At 36.3% G+C, this 13,480-nt stretch overlaps 1 protein-coding gene across 1 annotated transcript in view; it reads left to right on the forward strand.

Moving 5' to 3' along the window:
- Nucleotides 1–13,480, forward strand: part of LOC123656849 (unconventional myosin-XV) — an 83,182-nt gene that overhangs the window by 16,292 nt on the left and 53,410 nt on the right. Inside the window, exons 8-17 of the mRNA XM_045592466.1 lie at nt 7,089–7,227; nt 8,303–8,506; nt 8,852–8,981; nt 9,126–9,289; nt 9,381–9,471; nt 9,797–9,954; nt 10,606–10,796; nt 11,341–11,475; nt 11,726–11,889; nt 12,183–12,697. Coding sequence (XP_045448422.1) covers nt 7,089–7,227; nt 8,303–8,506; nt 8,852–8,981; nt 9,126–9,289; nt 9,381–9,471; nt 9,797–9,954; nt 10,606–10,796; nt 11,341–11,475; nt 11,726–11,889; nt 12,183–12,697 — 1,891 coding nt within the window. The remainder of the gene's footprint in view (nt 1–7,088; nt 7,228–8,302; nt 8,507–8,851; nt 8,982–9,125; nt 9,290–9,380; nt 9,472–9,796; nt 9,955–10,605; nt 10,797–11,340; nt 11,476–11,725; nt 11,890–12,182; nt 12,698–13,480) is intronic.

A 13,480-nucleotide genomic window follows, 5' to 3' on the forward strand; every position in this document is an offset into this window, starting at 1 on the left:
ATATTCCAAATTCCAAAACATAACACATACAAGTAAAATGAAAAAAACAAACAATTGTATGCTAATATGTACGATTTTATTTTTGTTTTACCCACACATTAGGAATTCTAAACATTTTTGAATATCATATCAAAAATTGACCGCTCCAGCGGGGTTCGAACCCGCGTCTCCGATTGACCGTGTCGGCGCTCTAGCCAATTAAGCTATGGAATGCTGTATCCGCTAAATCGAAATTTCTGATATGATGATTTCAGCGGTCAATTTTTGATATGATATTCAAAAAATTGTATGCTATATGAAAATTAGAAAATCCTGCGCCCACGTACTTTGTTAACCGACTTGAAAAAAATAAGGAAGTTCTCAATCTGTATTTTTTTATGCATTATCTCAGAACTTTTGAACGGGGTGAACCGAATTCTACGATGTTTCTTTATCGTGTTGTATAGTCCCATTTAAATTTAATTGAGATCTGAAAAGTACTTTTTGAGTTATCTCAAATAATGCGTATTTACTTGGCTATTGTGTACCTAAGTTGTAGTACTTGTCGATGTAACTGAAGTCATTTTATTTTCGTTTGCAAGCAAACAATTATAGCGTAAAATTTTCATCTCTAGTAAGCCGATTACACAAATGAAAACTACCGCCTACAATAACGTGTCAAAAAAAATTCAATTGTCATTTAAATATAAAAAAAAAATATTTATTTATTGAAATAAGTTGGAGAAAAATTTTGCCTTATTAGTACTAATATATTTAATTTGCTGACGATACCTGCCTCGACGTTGCAGAAAAAAATATCAAAATTTCGCAAACACAAAGAGTGTTTTAAAACGAGTTAAATAGATTATGTCAGTGGTCTCGTGATTCTGAAACAAAACTACTTCACATATATTCCAATCCGGTTAAAAAATAAAGATAACGATTTAAATATAATTGTAAAAAATATTTTTTCTTGTCTAAGCAACATCAAAGTTAAAAAGAAACATTAACAACACACAAAACATGAAATTATAATCATAACATTTACAACCAATTATCAAGATGTACCTATAAAATAAATTAAAATAAGTAAATAAATAGATAAATATAAATAATAACTATAAATTATATATATATATATATATATATATATATATATTTACACTTATTTGCTAGTTATCATATGTGTACACTTATATCCTAGTTACCATATATGTACACTTACGTTCTACTTACAACGTACACTTAACCTATGTTACTGTTAGTAAGAGTTATATATATATATATATATATATATGCGGTCTCCTTTTTTGAAGTCGGTTAAATAAAATCGAAAAGTACTGGATCGCTACTGAAAATTCCTTTACCAATAGAACGATTTCACTGAAGTAACATAGGCTGTATTTAATAAAACTCATAGCTGTAGCGACAAGACTGACTGACGTTAATTTTTATTCACCTTATAAACACCATAAACAAGTCCATAGATAATCTAAAATATATTCTCCTTAACACTAGATATAATTATATTTTGATAATATTCTAACACCTCCACTTATCAAAATAATGTAAACAATATAAAGAAACTAAATACAATAAAACTTCTCTAATATTAACACCTATTGACTCTTAACAAAAAAATTACCATAATTAAATAACGCCTTTAAGACCTAGTTTTTTAACAAAATTATTGTGCTTATAACTAGTTAAACCTTTTGTTAAAAGATCAGCTGGCATTTCAGAAGTTGACAGATATACAATTTTGACAATATTATTAGCAACAATATCTCTCACAAAATGATGACGGATATCAATATGTTTTGTTCTTCTATAGAATAAAGGATTCTCTGTCAATTTCTGAGCACTCTGATTGTCATTATACAGAGTTATAGTATAATTACAATCAATAATTTCTGACAACAAGTTCTTTAAGTAAATAGCTTCCTTACAGGCCTCCGATATTGCCATATATTCACTTTCTGTGCTTGACAATGCTACTGTTTGTTGTTTTTTACACTCGTATGATACTACAGCTCCTGACAATATAAAACAGAAACCTGTATAGGATTTTCTATCAATATTATTAGAGCCCCAGTCAGCATCTACAAAACCTATTAAATTATTATCATCTTTAGTATACATCAATCCATAAGACTTGGTTTTCTTTAAGTATTTTAATATACGCTTTGCATGTCTCCAATGGACTGCAGTAAAACAACTATTGAATTGACTTAAATAACTAATACTAAAACTGATATCTGGGCGTGTTAAAACTGACAAATACATCAGGCTTCCCAAGAGCTGCTGATAAGGAAACTGTCTCTCAACATTATCAGACTTATCTAATTTTAAGTTACATTCTATTGGTGTATCAATATCATTGCAATCTGACATGTTAAATTTCATTAAAATATCATTAACAAACTGTTCCTGATCCAATGATATACTACCGTCTGCATATGTCTTAACCCTCATGCCCAAACAGTTTTTTATTGGCCCTAAATCTTTTATCTTGAAATTAGACATTAAATCTTTCTTTAATTTATCTGTCATAGTACTACTATTTGAGAAAATAAAAAAATCATCAACAAAAACTGTTACAAAGATTCGTTCCTTATTTTCCCTTTTACTGTACAAGCATGGTTCTAATTTTGACTTTACATATCCTAATGCTAGTAAACAATCATTAAGTCTTTGGTTCCAGGCTCTGGCTGATTGCTTTAATCCATATATAGCACGTTTTAATTTAAGAACAGTATTGCTTTTACAATTTAAATTAGGTGGAACCTGCATATAAACATTTTCATGTAGGTAACCATTTAGGAACGCTGTGGTTACATCTAAGTGTGTAATTTCAAAGTTAAGTTTGACACTTAAAGCAAATAAAAGTCTTAATGTTGAGTAACGAAGCACTGGTGAGTATGTTTCAGTATAGTCCACACCTTCTTTTTGGGTGAAACCTTTTGCGACCAGTCTTGCTCTATAACGCACACTATTATCACTTTCATACTTTTTCTTGAATACCCACTTACACTGCACTACTCTATCAGCTTCTTTCCTATCTACAAATGTCCATGCTTGATTGTCGTCGAAAGCCTTCAGTTCATCTTTCATCGCCTGTCTCCACTGTTCCTTATCTGGTCCATTCATCGCAGCTTTATAACTGAGTTCTTCATCGCATGATTCTAGGTTGTCCAGAATACAGATATTGGTTATACCATACCTTTCTACTGGCTTTCTCTTACGCTTAGTATCCAGCTCCACCTGAACTTCATCCTCTATGATAGACTCTTTTTCAGTAATGGATTGATAAGAATCATCATCGGAAGTCGATGACTCACAATTATAGCTTGGATCATTTGGATCTAAAACTGAATTTTCTGGTATACTTTCTTCATCTTCTAAATTTTCATCTTTCTCTGACTTTTCTTCACAATTATTTAATATTATCTGAGCTGTGTCCGACTCCGTTTTCTCCATAATAATGACATCTCTGCTCATAGTAATTTTTTAGTTTTTGGATTATACAATCTGTATCCTTTTACGTTATCTGGATATCCTACCAAAATCAGTTTGTCAGCCTTTTTATCCCATTTTTGTCTTTGTATTTTGGGAACATGCACCATTACCTTACTGCCAAAAATTCTAACATGGCTAAGGTCTGGTTTTACACCTGTCCACCTCTCAAATGGTGTCATCATGCCTAAACTGGCAGCTGGCGTTCTATTTTTTAAGTACACTGCAGTATTAACTGCTTCTGCCCAAAAACTTTTGTCAAGATCCGCTTCAAACAATAAACACCTTGCCCGTTCAACTACAGTTCTGTTGAACCTCTCTGAGAGACCATTCTGCTCCGGAGTGTGAGGATTGGTCTTCTGATGGACAATACCAACTTGTTTTAAGTAACTCTCCATCTCACGTGAACAAAACTCACCTCCATTATCAGTCCTCAATGTTTTTATCTTGTGTCCTATTTGATTCTCAACTAAGCTTCGAAATTCTTTGAAATGCTGAAAGACTTGGTTCTTTTCTTTTAAGAAGTAGACAAAAGTCATTCTGCTGGCATCATCAACAAACAGAATAAAATACTTTGCCTGACCAATAGACTTATTCTCCATCGGCCCGCATAAATCTGAGTGTACAACATCCAGTAGTTGTTCACTTCTATGGTTAGCTGATGGGAAAGGCAAACGTGTCTGTTTTCCCTCACAGCACACTTCACAATTCTGTATTTGTATGTCAGCTTTCTTGTCAAATGAAAATCCTACCACAGCACCTTCTTTCATTTTCTGCAAGGACTTACTATTTATATGTCCTAACCTTCTATGCCATGTTGACATCGCCGATAACGAATTCTCTAATTTTCTTGTGTTTAGTTTGTACACACCATTTATCAAATTTGCTATACCAATAAGCTCATTCACTTGGTTATATATCAAACAGACATCCTTTTTGAACACTACTCTATTGCCATTATTTATAAGTTGGCTTACGGACAATAAGTTTGTCGTGAGTTTAGGTATGTACAATACATTATTCACAATCACATCATACTGAGAACTGTTCACGCATGTCGTTATCTGTGTTTCACCAACACTAACTACAGGCATCGTCATTTGATTTGCCACTACGATTTCTTTGTTTTCATCCACTGGTCGGGTTCGAAGTAAACAATTTTTATTTGACGTCATGTGTGCGCTTGCGCCTGAATCAACGTACCATTCTTCTGTACTATAAAATCCGTTGAAAAAAGCCGCACTAAAAGCATTTATTTTTACTTGTTTATTTCCTTTTAGTTCAGGACACTTATTTTTGTAATGGCCGACTTTCTTGCAATTATAACACTTGATTTGTTTCTTTCCGATTGTCATGTCACTTGACATTGACATTTGTCTGCGGTTAGTGCTGCCACTTTTTGACCACTGTTGTTTTGTCAAAAATGCAGAGTCTGTTCGAGTAGTGCCAACCTCAGAACACATATCAAGTAACTTTGTTTTAATGACGTCAGCGCTAATGGCGATACTAGAATGTTCTATGGCCATTATCATTGGTGAATACTTTTCTGGAAGTCCAGCCAAAAGTAAAGACCCAATCCACTCATCTGTGATCTCGAATCCTGTCCCCTTCAATTTTTGTGCTGTCTCAACCATTTGAGATACATAAGATGTCATGGATTCACAATTATCGAGACGTATTGAAATTAATGTTCGAAGCAAACTTATCTTTCGTTGATATCCCGTGTCATCAAATAACTGTTTCAATTTGTTCCATACACCGCTCACTGTAGTCTCACTCTTGATATGCACATATAACGAACAGTCAATAGTCATCACGAGCTTAGCTTTGGCTTTCTGCTTCTCAGTTTCACTGATAGTCGCCGGCACATTTTCAATGTCAATACCCTCAAGCAACAAAAAATTGCTTGTTGCGAACGCCCAATCGTCATAATTTTCGCGTCCTTTGAGTTTCGGCACATTTAGTAAGTATCCCGACGTCGACATTATTATTTCCGCACAGTAAAATAACTTTATATTTCGTAAAAACAAGACTGGGCCCATAACCTAATAAAACTCATAGCTGTAGCGACAAGACTGACTGACGTTAATTTTTATTCACCTTATAAACACCATAAACAAGTCCATAGATAATCTAAAATATATTCTCCTTAACACTAGATATAATTATATTTTGATAATATTCTAACAGTATTATACTCATCAACGCGGACGAAGCCGCGGCCGGAAAGCTAATAGCAAATAAATTGAAATAGAAACAAAAATTGTATGCATAGCAACGAGTAGCGTTGTAAATAAAATAACGTTGCTATAGAGTTGTTTATTAAATGGTTACTAGCAATGTGACTATTAACATATTGGAATATTTATAAAATTTAGTTAATTGTTAATCTCTTTATTTAAAGCGAAGAACTATTATACGTCCATACGTATATAAAGAGTAATGTAACACTACATAAATAACATCAAAATTTTACCATAATACAATATTTTTGCTATTTTTGTTAAATTTTATATTATCAGAAGTAGAAGTTTTTAATTAAATGTTTTCTAATAGAAGCATTAAAACTGTAATTTAAAAAAAGAAGTTATGTGTTTGACGTAATTATTATTTAATTAGAATGTTTAATATTTAATTACAAGTGGTCGCTAGGCGTAATGATTGAAAGATAATTAATTATGTTGAGTTTCCAGCGACTCAAAAAGAGTTATATATTTTGGACGGTATTATACTATAATTTCTAGTGTTAGTATTAAAATAATATATAAATAAACGTCTATCAAGACATCCCTTGATTAAATTTTTAAAATAAAAAGTCTGTCTGTAATAATATAAAAAGTATTTATTACCGGATTTTATTGTCTTATTTCATTTTTTTATTCAGCGTGTTTACTATATTATGTAAAATTGTTATTCAAATAAAAGACAAGTTCCGCGATAAGCGCGTTGAAACATACAATTTCTTCAATTTCATAATATTTGTATTAGTACAGATGCATTATATCGCATAACCGTTAAATATTATCTTGAAATTATTCAAGACTTAATTACATCAACAATTATTTTACCACATTCGAAATATCTGCGTGTCTCACAAATCTTTTATCGAAATACATTAACGTAAAATTGAACACCAGTCGTGAACACACAGTAATAAAATAAACATGTTAAAATTAGTTAAGAAAATAAGTTGGAAAAGTATAAAGAAACGCAGCCATAATTTCAAGGCTATGGTATTACGTAAGTATGGTAAATAAAATAAGATCTGTTATATGCTTACTTTAAATCGGAATATATTAAATAAAATACTAATATATAAAGAGCACCTATATTTATTTACGTGATAAATGTTCGGTGTCTTAATGTCACATTCGAGGCTTTTGTTTTTAATTGTCAATTTAGTATGACCTAATATCATATCAACTATAATAACAGTCTATTTAGAATATTAAAATTGGTCGTGTATGTTCTTTTAAATATAATTCAGCATTGGCCTACAAAATAATTCTTTATACTGCTAATATTGCTATCGATTGCCTTTTTTTTTCCTTATTTTCAATAGGTCTAATATTTTGTAATATTTATTTTTGCAGAGGGTGCCGACTTCCAGCTTGGCGCGGCGAGGGTGTTTGTACGCGAAGCATTGCACCGTGCTCTAGAACGTGCGCGCGCCGACAAGCTGCGGGCTGCGGCCACGCTGCTGCAAGCTCAGATCAGAGGATATCTTGCTAGGTAATTGTGGCTTTTGAAATGATTTATTATGATTGTGTGTTTTATTACGTTAGTTAGGTCGTTGATGATACTTTTTGGTCATTGAAATACTTCTTAAAGATTCAATTTGTGTTTGTTTATGTTATGTGTGTTTGTGTATTTTCTTTTTGTACCTAATAAAAAAATAGTCTAGTTACTCTCGCTGTTTACCCGCGTTGAGCATTGCCATTACATTTATGCTTATCATTTCCTTTCGACTGCCGCATTTTGTCGTTTCGTAGCCTAAATATACTTAGATATAGGCTTATATGGCCTATGTATACTTCTGAAGATTGTAAATTTCTACTCCTGAAAGTAATTCTATAATGTCTGTTTAAGTGCGTTAAAGATTTTCGATTTCGAGTAAATAAGTAAGTCTTTTATATTTAAAGTATTATCATCTGTATATTATACTATATATTATACTATATATTATACTATATTTATATATATATTATACTATTGAAATTTGCGGTTATACAGTACTGCAATCGTACTGAGGAACAGTAGGAAATATCCTGACCAAAATCTGGAGCAGCCCGACTGGGGAAGTACCTCGACCTTACAGAACATCACAGCAAAATAATACTGATTTCAAGCAGTGTTGTGTTTCCGTGGTGAGCAAGGTGACCAGAGCACCTGGCCCCCCAGGCCGGCGGCGATTGGGGGTATGTTCGGCAACACGCTTGCCAGTAGTCACAAAACACTACAAAACTTTATTAATTCTACTAGCTGACCCCGCAAACGTTGTTTTGCCATATATTGTAGAAACCTTCACAATCCCCCCCCCCCCCCCCTATAACTTAGGTGAATGAAAAATAGATGGCCGATTCTCAGACCTACCCGAAATGCACACAAATTTTATATATTAACCCTCTTAAGCCCCCCCCTCTCCCTATAACTTAGAGGTATGAAAAATAAATCTTGTTCGACTCTCAGACTTACCCGATATGCACACAAAATGAGAATCGGTCAAGCCGTTTCGGAGGAGTTTAACTACAAACACCGCGACACGAGAATTTTATATAATACATAGATAAAATAAAAATTGTCACAGAAAACGCTACGATCAAATGCGCGAGTCGGCGGTTCGCATCCAGTCGTGGTGGCGGGGCGCGCGCGAGCGGCGGCGCTTCGTGCGCGTGCGGCGCGGCGTGGTGCGCGCGCAGGCGCTGGTGCGCGGCCGCCGGGCGCGTGCGCGGGCAAGGGCCGCGCGCGAGCAGGCGCGCCGCCGCCTGGAGGCCGCGCAGGCCGCCGCCAAGTACGACACGCTTCTGACACATACAAACAGGCGAGCTTTACCTCGCTGGTTTACCTTGAACCCGACTTCGCTTCATCTATTATATCACTTGTGGGACCTTGCGATTCTTTCCATTTAGAAGAAAATATGACGTCAGAGCTAGCAGCTCGAATAAATAAATCTTAATTTATCGAAAAAATTGTAATATTCAATTAACCCCTTTGTAATGATAATTCAGTGATAACAATTCAATTCAATTCATAAAAGTATGCAATTTTTTATCAATGTTTCTCTATGACGTTATCACCTAAAACTATCGTCTGTAAACTGACTTAACATACAACCAATTTTATTTTTTTACTTAAGACGGCGTGCAGCAGAACAGAAAGCTAAAGCAGAAAACTTACAAGTGTTGGAAGTACCAGCAGAGTTAGCTTTCATGTTATCGAAAATCGACGAATGGCAGCCGCCGCATACTGATAAAAATATTACCAAAGTAAGATTATACATTAACCATTTTTTTTTTTAATATACAATTGATACACATACAGAATGTAATAATATGCCAGATACTTACATAAAGATCGAAAAAAAAATCCAGTGTCGTTATTAATTTTAAATCTAAATTTTTCCATTTCAGGTATCAGGCGACGTATACGCCGAAGAAGAACGTGTCCAACTTCCAAAAGACCTACAACAATTCGCGTTCTCTAAATTTAGCTCCGTGTACTTCGCGGACGGTGGCCAGCTAAGTCCGAAAAAACATCCCATTACAAAACCTTTCTTGTCTAAAGCGGCTGTTAGGTAAACAATTAAAAAAATAATTTTAACTCTCAAATAATTGTATATTTTGTTACACTATTACATTATATTGTTATAATTATATTTGTTTCAGAGATCAAGATTTTAATGACGCTATAGCTATTTTCAAACTAATCTTGCGATGGTGCGACGAATCTGCGGCTGGAAACGATGCTAGACAGAAGGTGGGTTTATTATGGTTATCCAAAACTAGAACTCTCATTATAAAAAAGTCAGTAAAAGCAGAAAATTTATCTTTGCATGGATTGAAGTATTTTATTAGATATATAAAACTAAGCCGCATAATGCAATGCCTACCAGTGGGAAGGTTTTTAAGTACCCTACCTAACTTTCAAACTGGTAAGAAGTTGTAGAAGCACGTCTCAATCGGATGCAAACCGCTTTACTATCACATGAATAAAAATGTCATAGTTACTAATATACGTGTACAGTTCCGCGCGCCAATCATGTTACAGTGGGTACATGTAAAGTGTGTGTGTGTGCGTGCAGGTGCTGGCGGACTACATCGCGTCGCGCGGGCTGCTGTCGCGCGGGCTGCGCGACGAGATCCTCGTGCAGCTGTGCAACCAGGCGGCGGCCGGCCCGCGCGTGCTCCGCCTGCTGGCGCACTGCCTCGCCGCCTTCCAGCCCGGGCCCGCGCTGCACAAGTATGGGCTCTACGCTATTATACTAAACGGTTTATTGTAATTTATGTGTCCAACGACAAAACTAATTCATTTAGCGCCTCTTTCACCAGTTGTGGATAAAGTTTATCTGGCAAATAATTTACGAATGGAGATAGAATAGGCCATTAGGATCTGTTACTCTTCGATTATTAAACTTTGAGAGATTTTAGCGGATAGAAATATCTCATAAATATAGTTTAATGCGATAGTAAATAAGAATTATATATCAAAAACTTTATCTTATGTGTACCGTCATCTGTCAAATAGTGTTAATCCACAACCCATGAACCTTAATAGTTTGTTATTATCATTTTTAAAAAAATTAGAAGAGTACACACAAGTGTCACATACAAGTAGACACATAAAATGATTCTTAAATTAATTCTCGTTCTACTAAAAATATACGACGTACGAAAAATGTCGTATGTTGAAGCGTGTGAAACGAATCTATAAGACTATACCAAACGGAATCCTCGTGTATAAAGTTATTATCAAGTAAATTCTAAACAAGTTTATAAATTACATTTAGTCGTCTAAAGTACACCTTTATAAAAAGAGAAAATGAAAGACGTCAGTCCCGTCCACTCGTCGAACTTCAGTTATAACGTGTCCGCGCTATCCCGCCGGCCGCAGGTACCTGGTGCGGCTGATATCGGAGCAGGCGACGGGTGCGGAGCGCGCGCGCCTGCTGCGGCTGGTGTGCGGCGCGGAGGCGGCGGCGGCGCGCGCCAGCGCCGTGCCGCGCCGCGCGCCGCCCACGCTGCTGGAGTGGCGCGCCGCGCGGGACCACGCGCGCCCCGCGCTGCCGCTGCGTCTGTACGACGGTGCGTGCGGGACTATATATAAATATATACATATATATACTTATTTTTATTATATATTTATAAAAACATATTTAGCTGTATCAGTCGGCTGCTACCTACGACATAAGTATAATGTTGCTTACCTTTGAAACAGACGACCTTGTGTGAAGGTTAAAGATAAAAAAAATTGAGTGAGCAAATCCAGTAAAAAAAAAATATTTGTAACTCTCGAGCTTATACTATATATACTTATATATTATTAGTAAATAAAATCATAATTAAAATTGAATTTATAATTGACTATTATATATTATTGATTATTATAACCTATCAGTCTGATTGAGAAATTAAAAAGTATTTAATGTATGGTTTAAATCGTTGAATATTATATTAAGTTTCGAATTCATTAGTCCCAGCTCTCTCCATAGATTTCCATCCATTATAGTGCTAAAAATATTTCTCAAAGTACGATAAAATATTAAGTTGTGTATATATTAACAGTATTTTAAATATTTTATAAAACTATAAATAAGTAATACAATCTTAATAATCTTTGCGCGTACAGAGTCCGTGCACACGGTGTGCGTGGAGCCGTGGACGACGTGCGAGCGCGCGGCGGCGGGCGCGCTGGCGGCGGCCGGCGTGGCGCGCGCCGCCTCCGGCTGGACGCTCACCATGGATCACAACGGGCAGCTCACCGGTTAGTGAAATATACCTTGGATGTAGCAAATACTATATCTCTAACATGTAAAATTGACCTGTGAAAATGGTGAATATAAATCAGAACAATAGACGTAGTACAAAACTGTCAAAATCATCGAAATGCCTTAATCGCTTATAGATCAGATTCATGACTGTATCGTTAACAAACTTCATGTAACTGTAATAACCATCGTCGTTAAGGCATCCTCAGACGGCACTTAGTATCTAATATAACGTTGTCACGTCAGAGTGGGCTGGGTGCGAGTACGCGCTGGACGCGGTGGGCGAGGTGGAGACGTGGTCGGCGCTGACGAGTTCCCGCTGCGAGCCGCTGCGCGCGTCCGCCGCGCGCCTGGCGCCGCCCGCGCCGCCGCCGCGCGCCGCGCACGACGAGCGCGGCGCGCGCCCGCAGGTAACGCCGACACGCATCTGTTGGATCCTACGGGCAACCATTCGATGTCGTGACAGTGACCACCTAAACATACTTTAGTGCGCTCCATGAATGTTTGACATACTTTTCGAAAAAAACAAAATTATGAAAATATAATGTGACATTTCTATTGTCTGCACCTTTAAATTTGTAATGTTTTGAGTTAGACAGTTATGAATTACAAATGTTTACTTTAAATGTTTTTATATATTTTTCAACATATCTTTGTCAAATTTAATATACCTTTACGCTATTATTCTATGTTTTCCCATCAGGTTCCACCGCCCGAACCGCCGAAATCACGTTCACCCAGCATCGAACGTATGCTACAAGACTCAATAGAGGAAAATATATCGGAGTACAATTGGAAGATGGAACGCGAAGAAACGCGCACCTTAACCAAAATTAGCAACGAATATTCCAGAAAGATATCCCATGACATTCTATCTCGAGAATCGGCTCTAAATGAGCGATACTTCGAGCAACAGTCTGATAAAGTACGGAGCAGATCGCTAGATAATCTTTTAGGTGACAACCCTGCACCTCAACCCACTAAGTTTGCCGATCTGGGGTTGTCTCAGTCTCGTCTAAACGATCGTTACCACTCTGTAGAGCGGCTTGGAGGAGCGCCCAGTGTGACCAGCAGTAAGGGTATGGAGACAGAGTACGGGGCGAGTCGCGCTCAACAGTCACGTTACATCAAATCACAGTACGCCGGCAAGCGGGCGCCGGCTGGTTCTCAGTCTAGTCGTGCATATATAGAAAAAAGCTCTGAGTTCGGAGGTGTCAGGTGAGATTCCAATTAAATTAATTAATTATTTTTAGTCCACAACAAGTTTTTCCTTTTATCAATAAAAAAGTAAAATTAATTTTAGCATGTAAGTGTAGTAGCAAGCAAGCATAGCAAGCAGTGTGTAGTCGCGTTTATTTTTTGTGTTATTTTTAAAGTGTAACTTCTTTAGAATATGTGTGATTTGACACTCGATAAAACTAAAATAAGTAAAATAATAATAATAAACGCCTTACACTCAATAGCCTCCACTATGATAGTGTCGGAGGTGTGGAAACACATACAATATATAAACACAAACGCCCAGACCACGGCAAACATCTGTATGGCCAATACAATTACCTTTCATGTGTGGCGATCGAACCCGCAACCGCCAGCGCAACAGCCAAAAACCAGTCATCGTCAACCGTTGCGCAAATGCGTCACGATGACAAACAAACACATAAATGCTTAGGAGAGAATGAGATAGAATACATTATTGCTCAAACCGCGTAAGCGCCGCATTTTGAATGGTGCTTACGACCTTTTTCACGAGATCGTGGTCATCGCCGATAAAACAAATAGCAACGGCCTAACCTTCCGCAACGCCGCAACTTCCTAAGACTTTTCAGAAATTTCACTTCTGAAACGGCACTCACTTCATCGTGTATGAATAAATGGACATACACTTTTTTGTTTCAAGTTATTACCAATTTGTATTATTTTTCAAGACAATTTAGCGATTGGATAGTGATAATTAAATATATACAAGTTTTTTTTTTTAATCTTTTTTGTAAATATAAC

The sequence above is a fragment of the Melitaea cinxia genome, chromosome 10 (genome assembly GCF_905220565.1).
Source record: "Melitaea cinxia chromosome 10, ilMelCinx1.1, whole genome shotgun sequence".
Classification (NCBI taxonomy): domain Eukaryota; kingdom Metazoa; phylum Arthropoda; class Insecta; order Lepidoptera; family Nymphalidae; genus Melitaea; species Melitaea cinxia.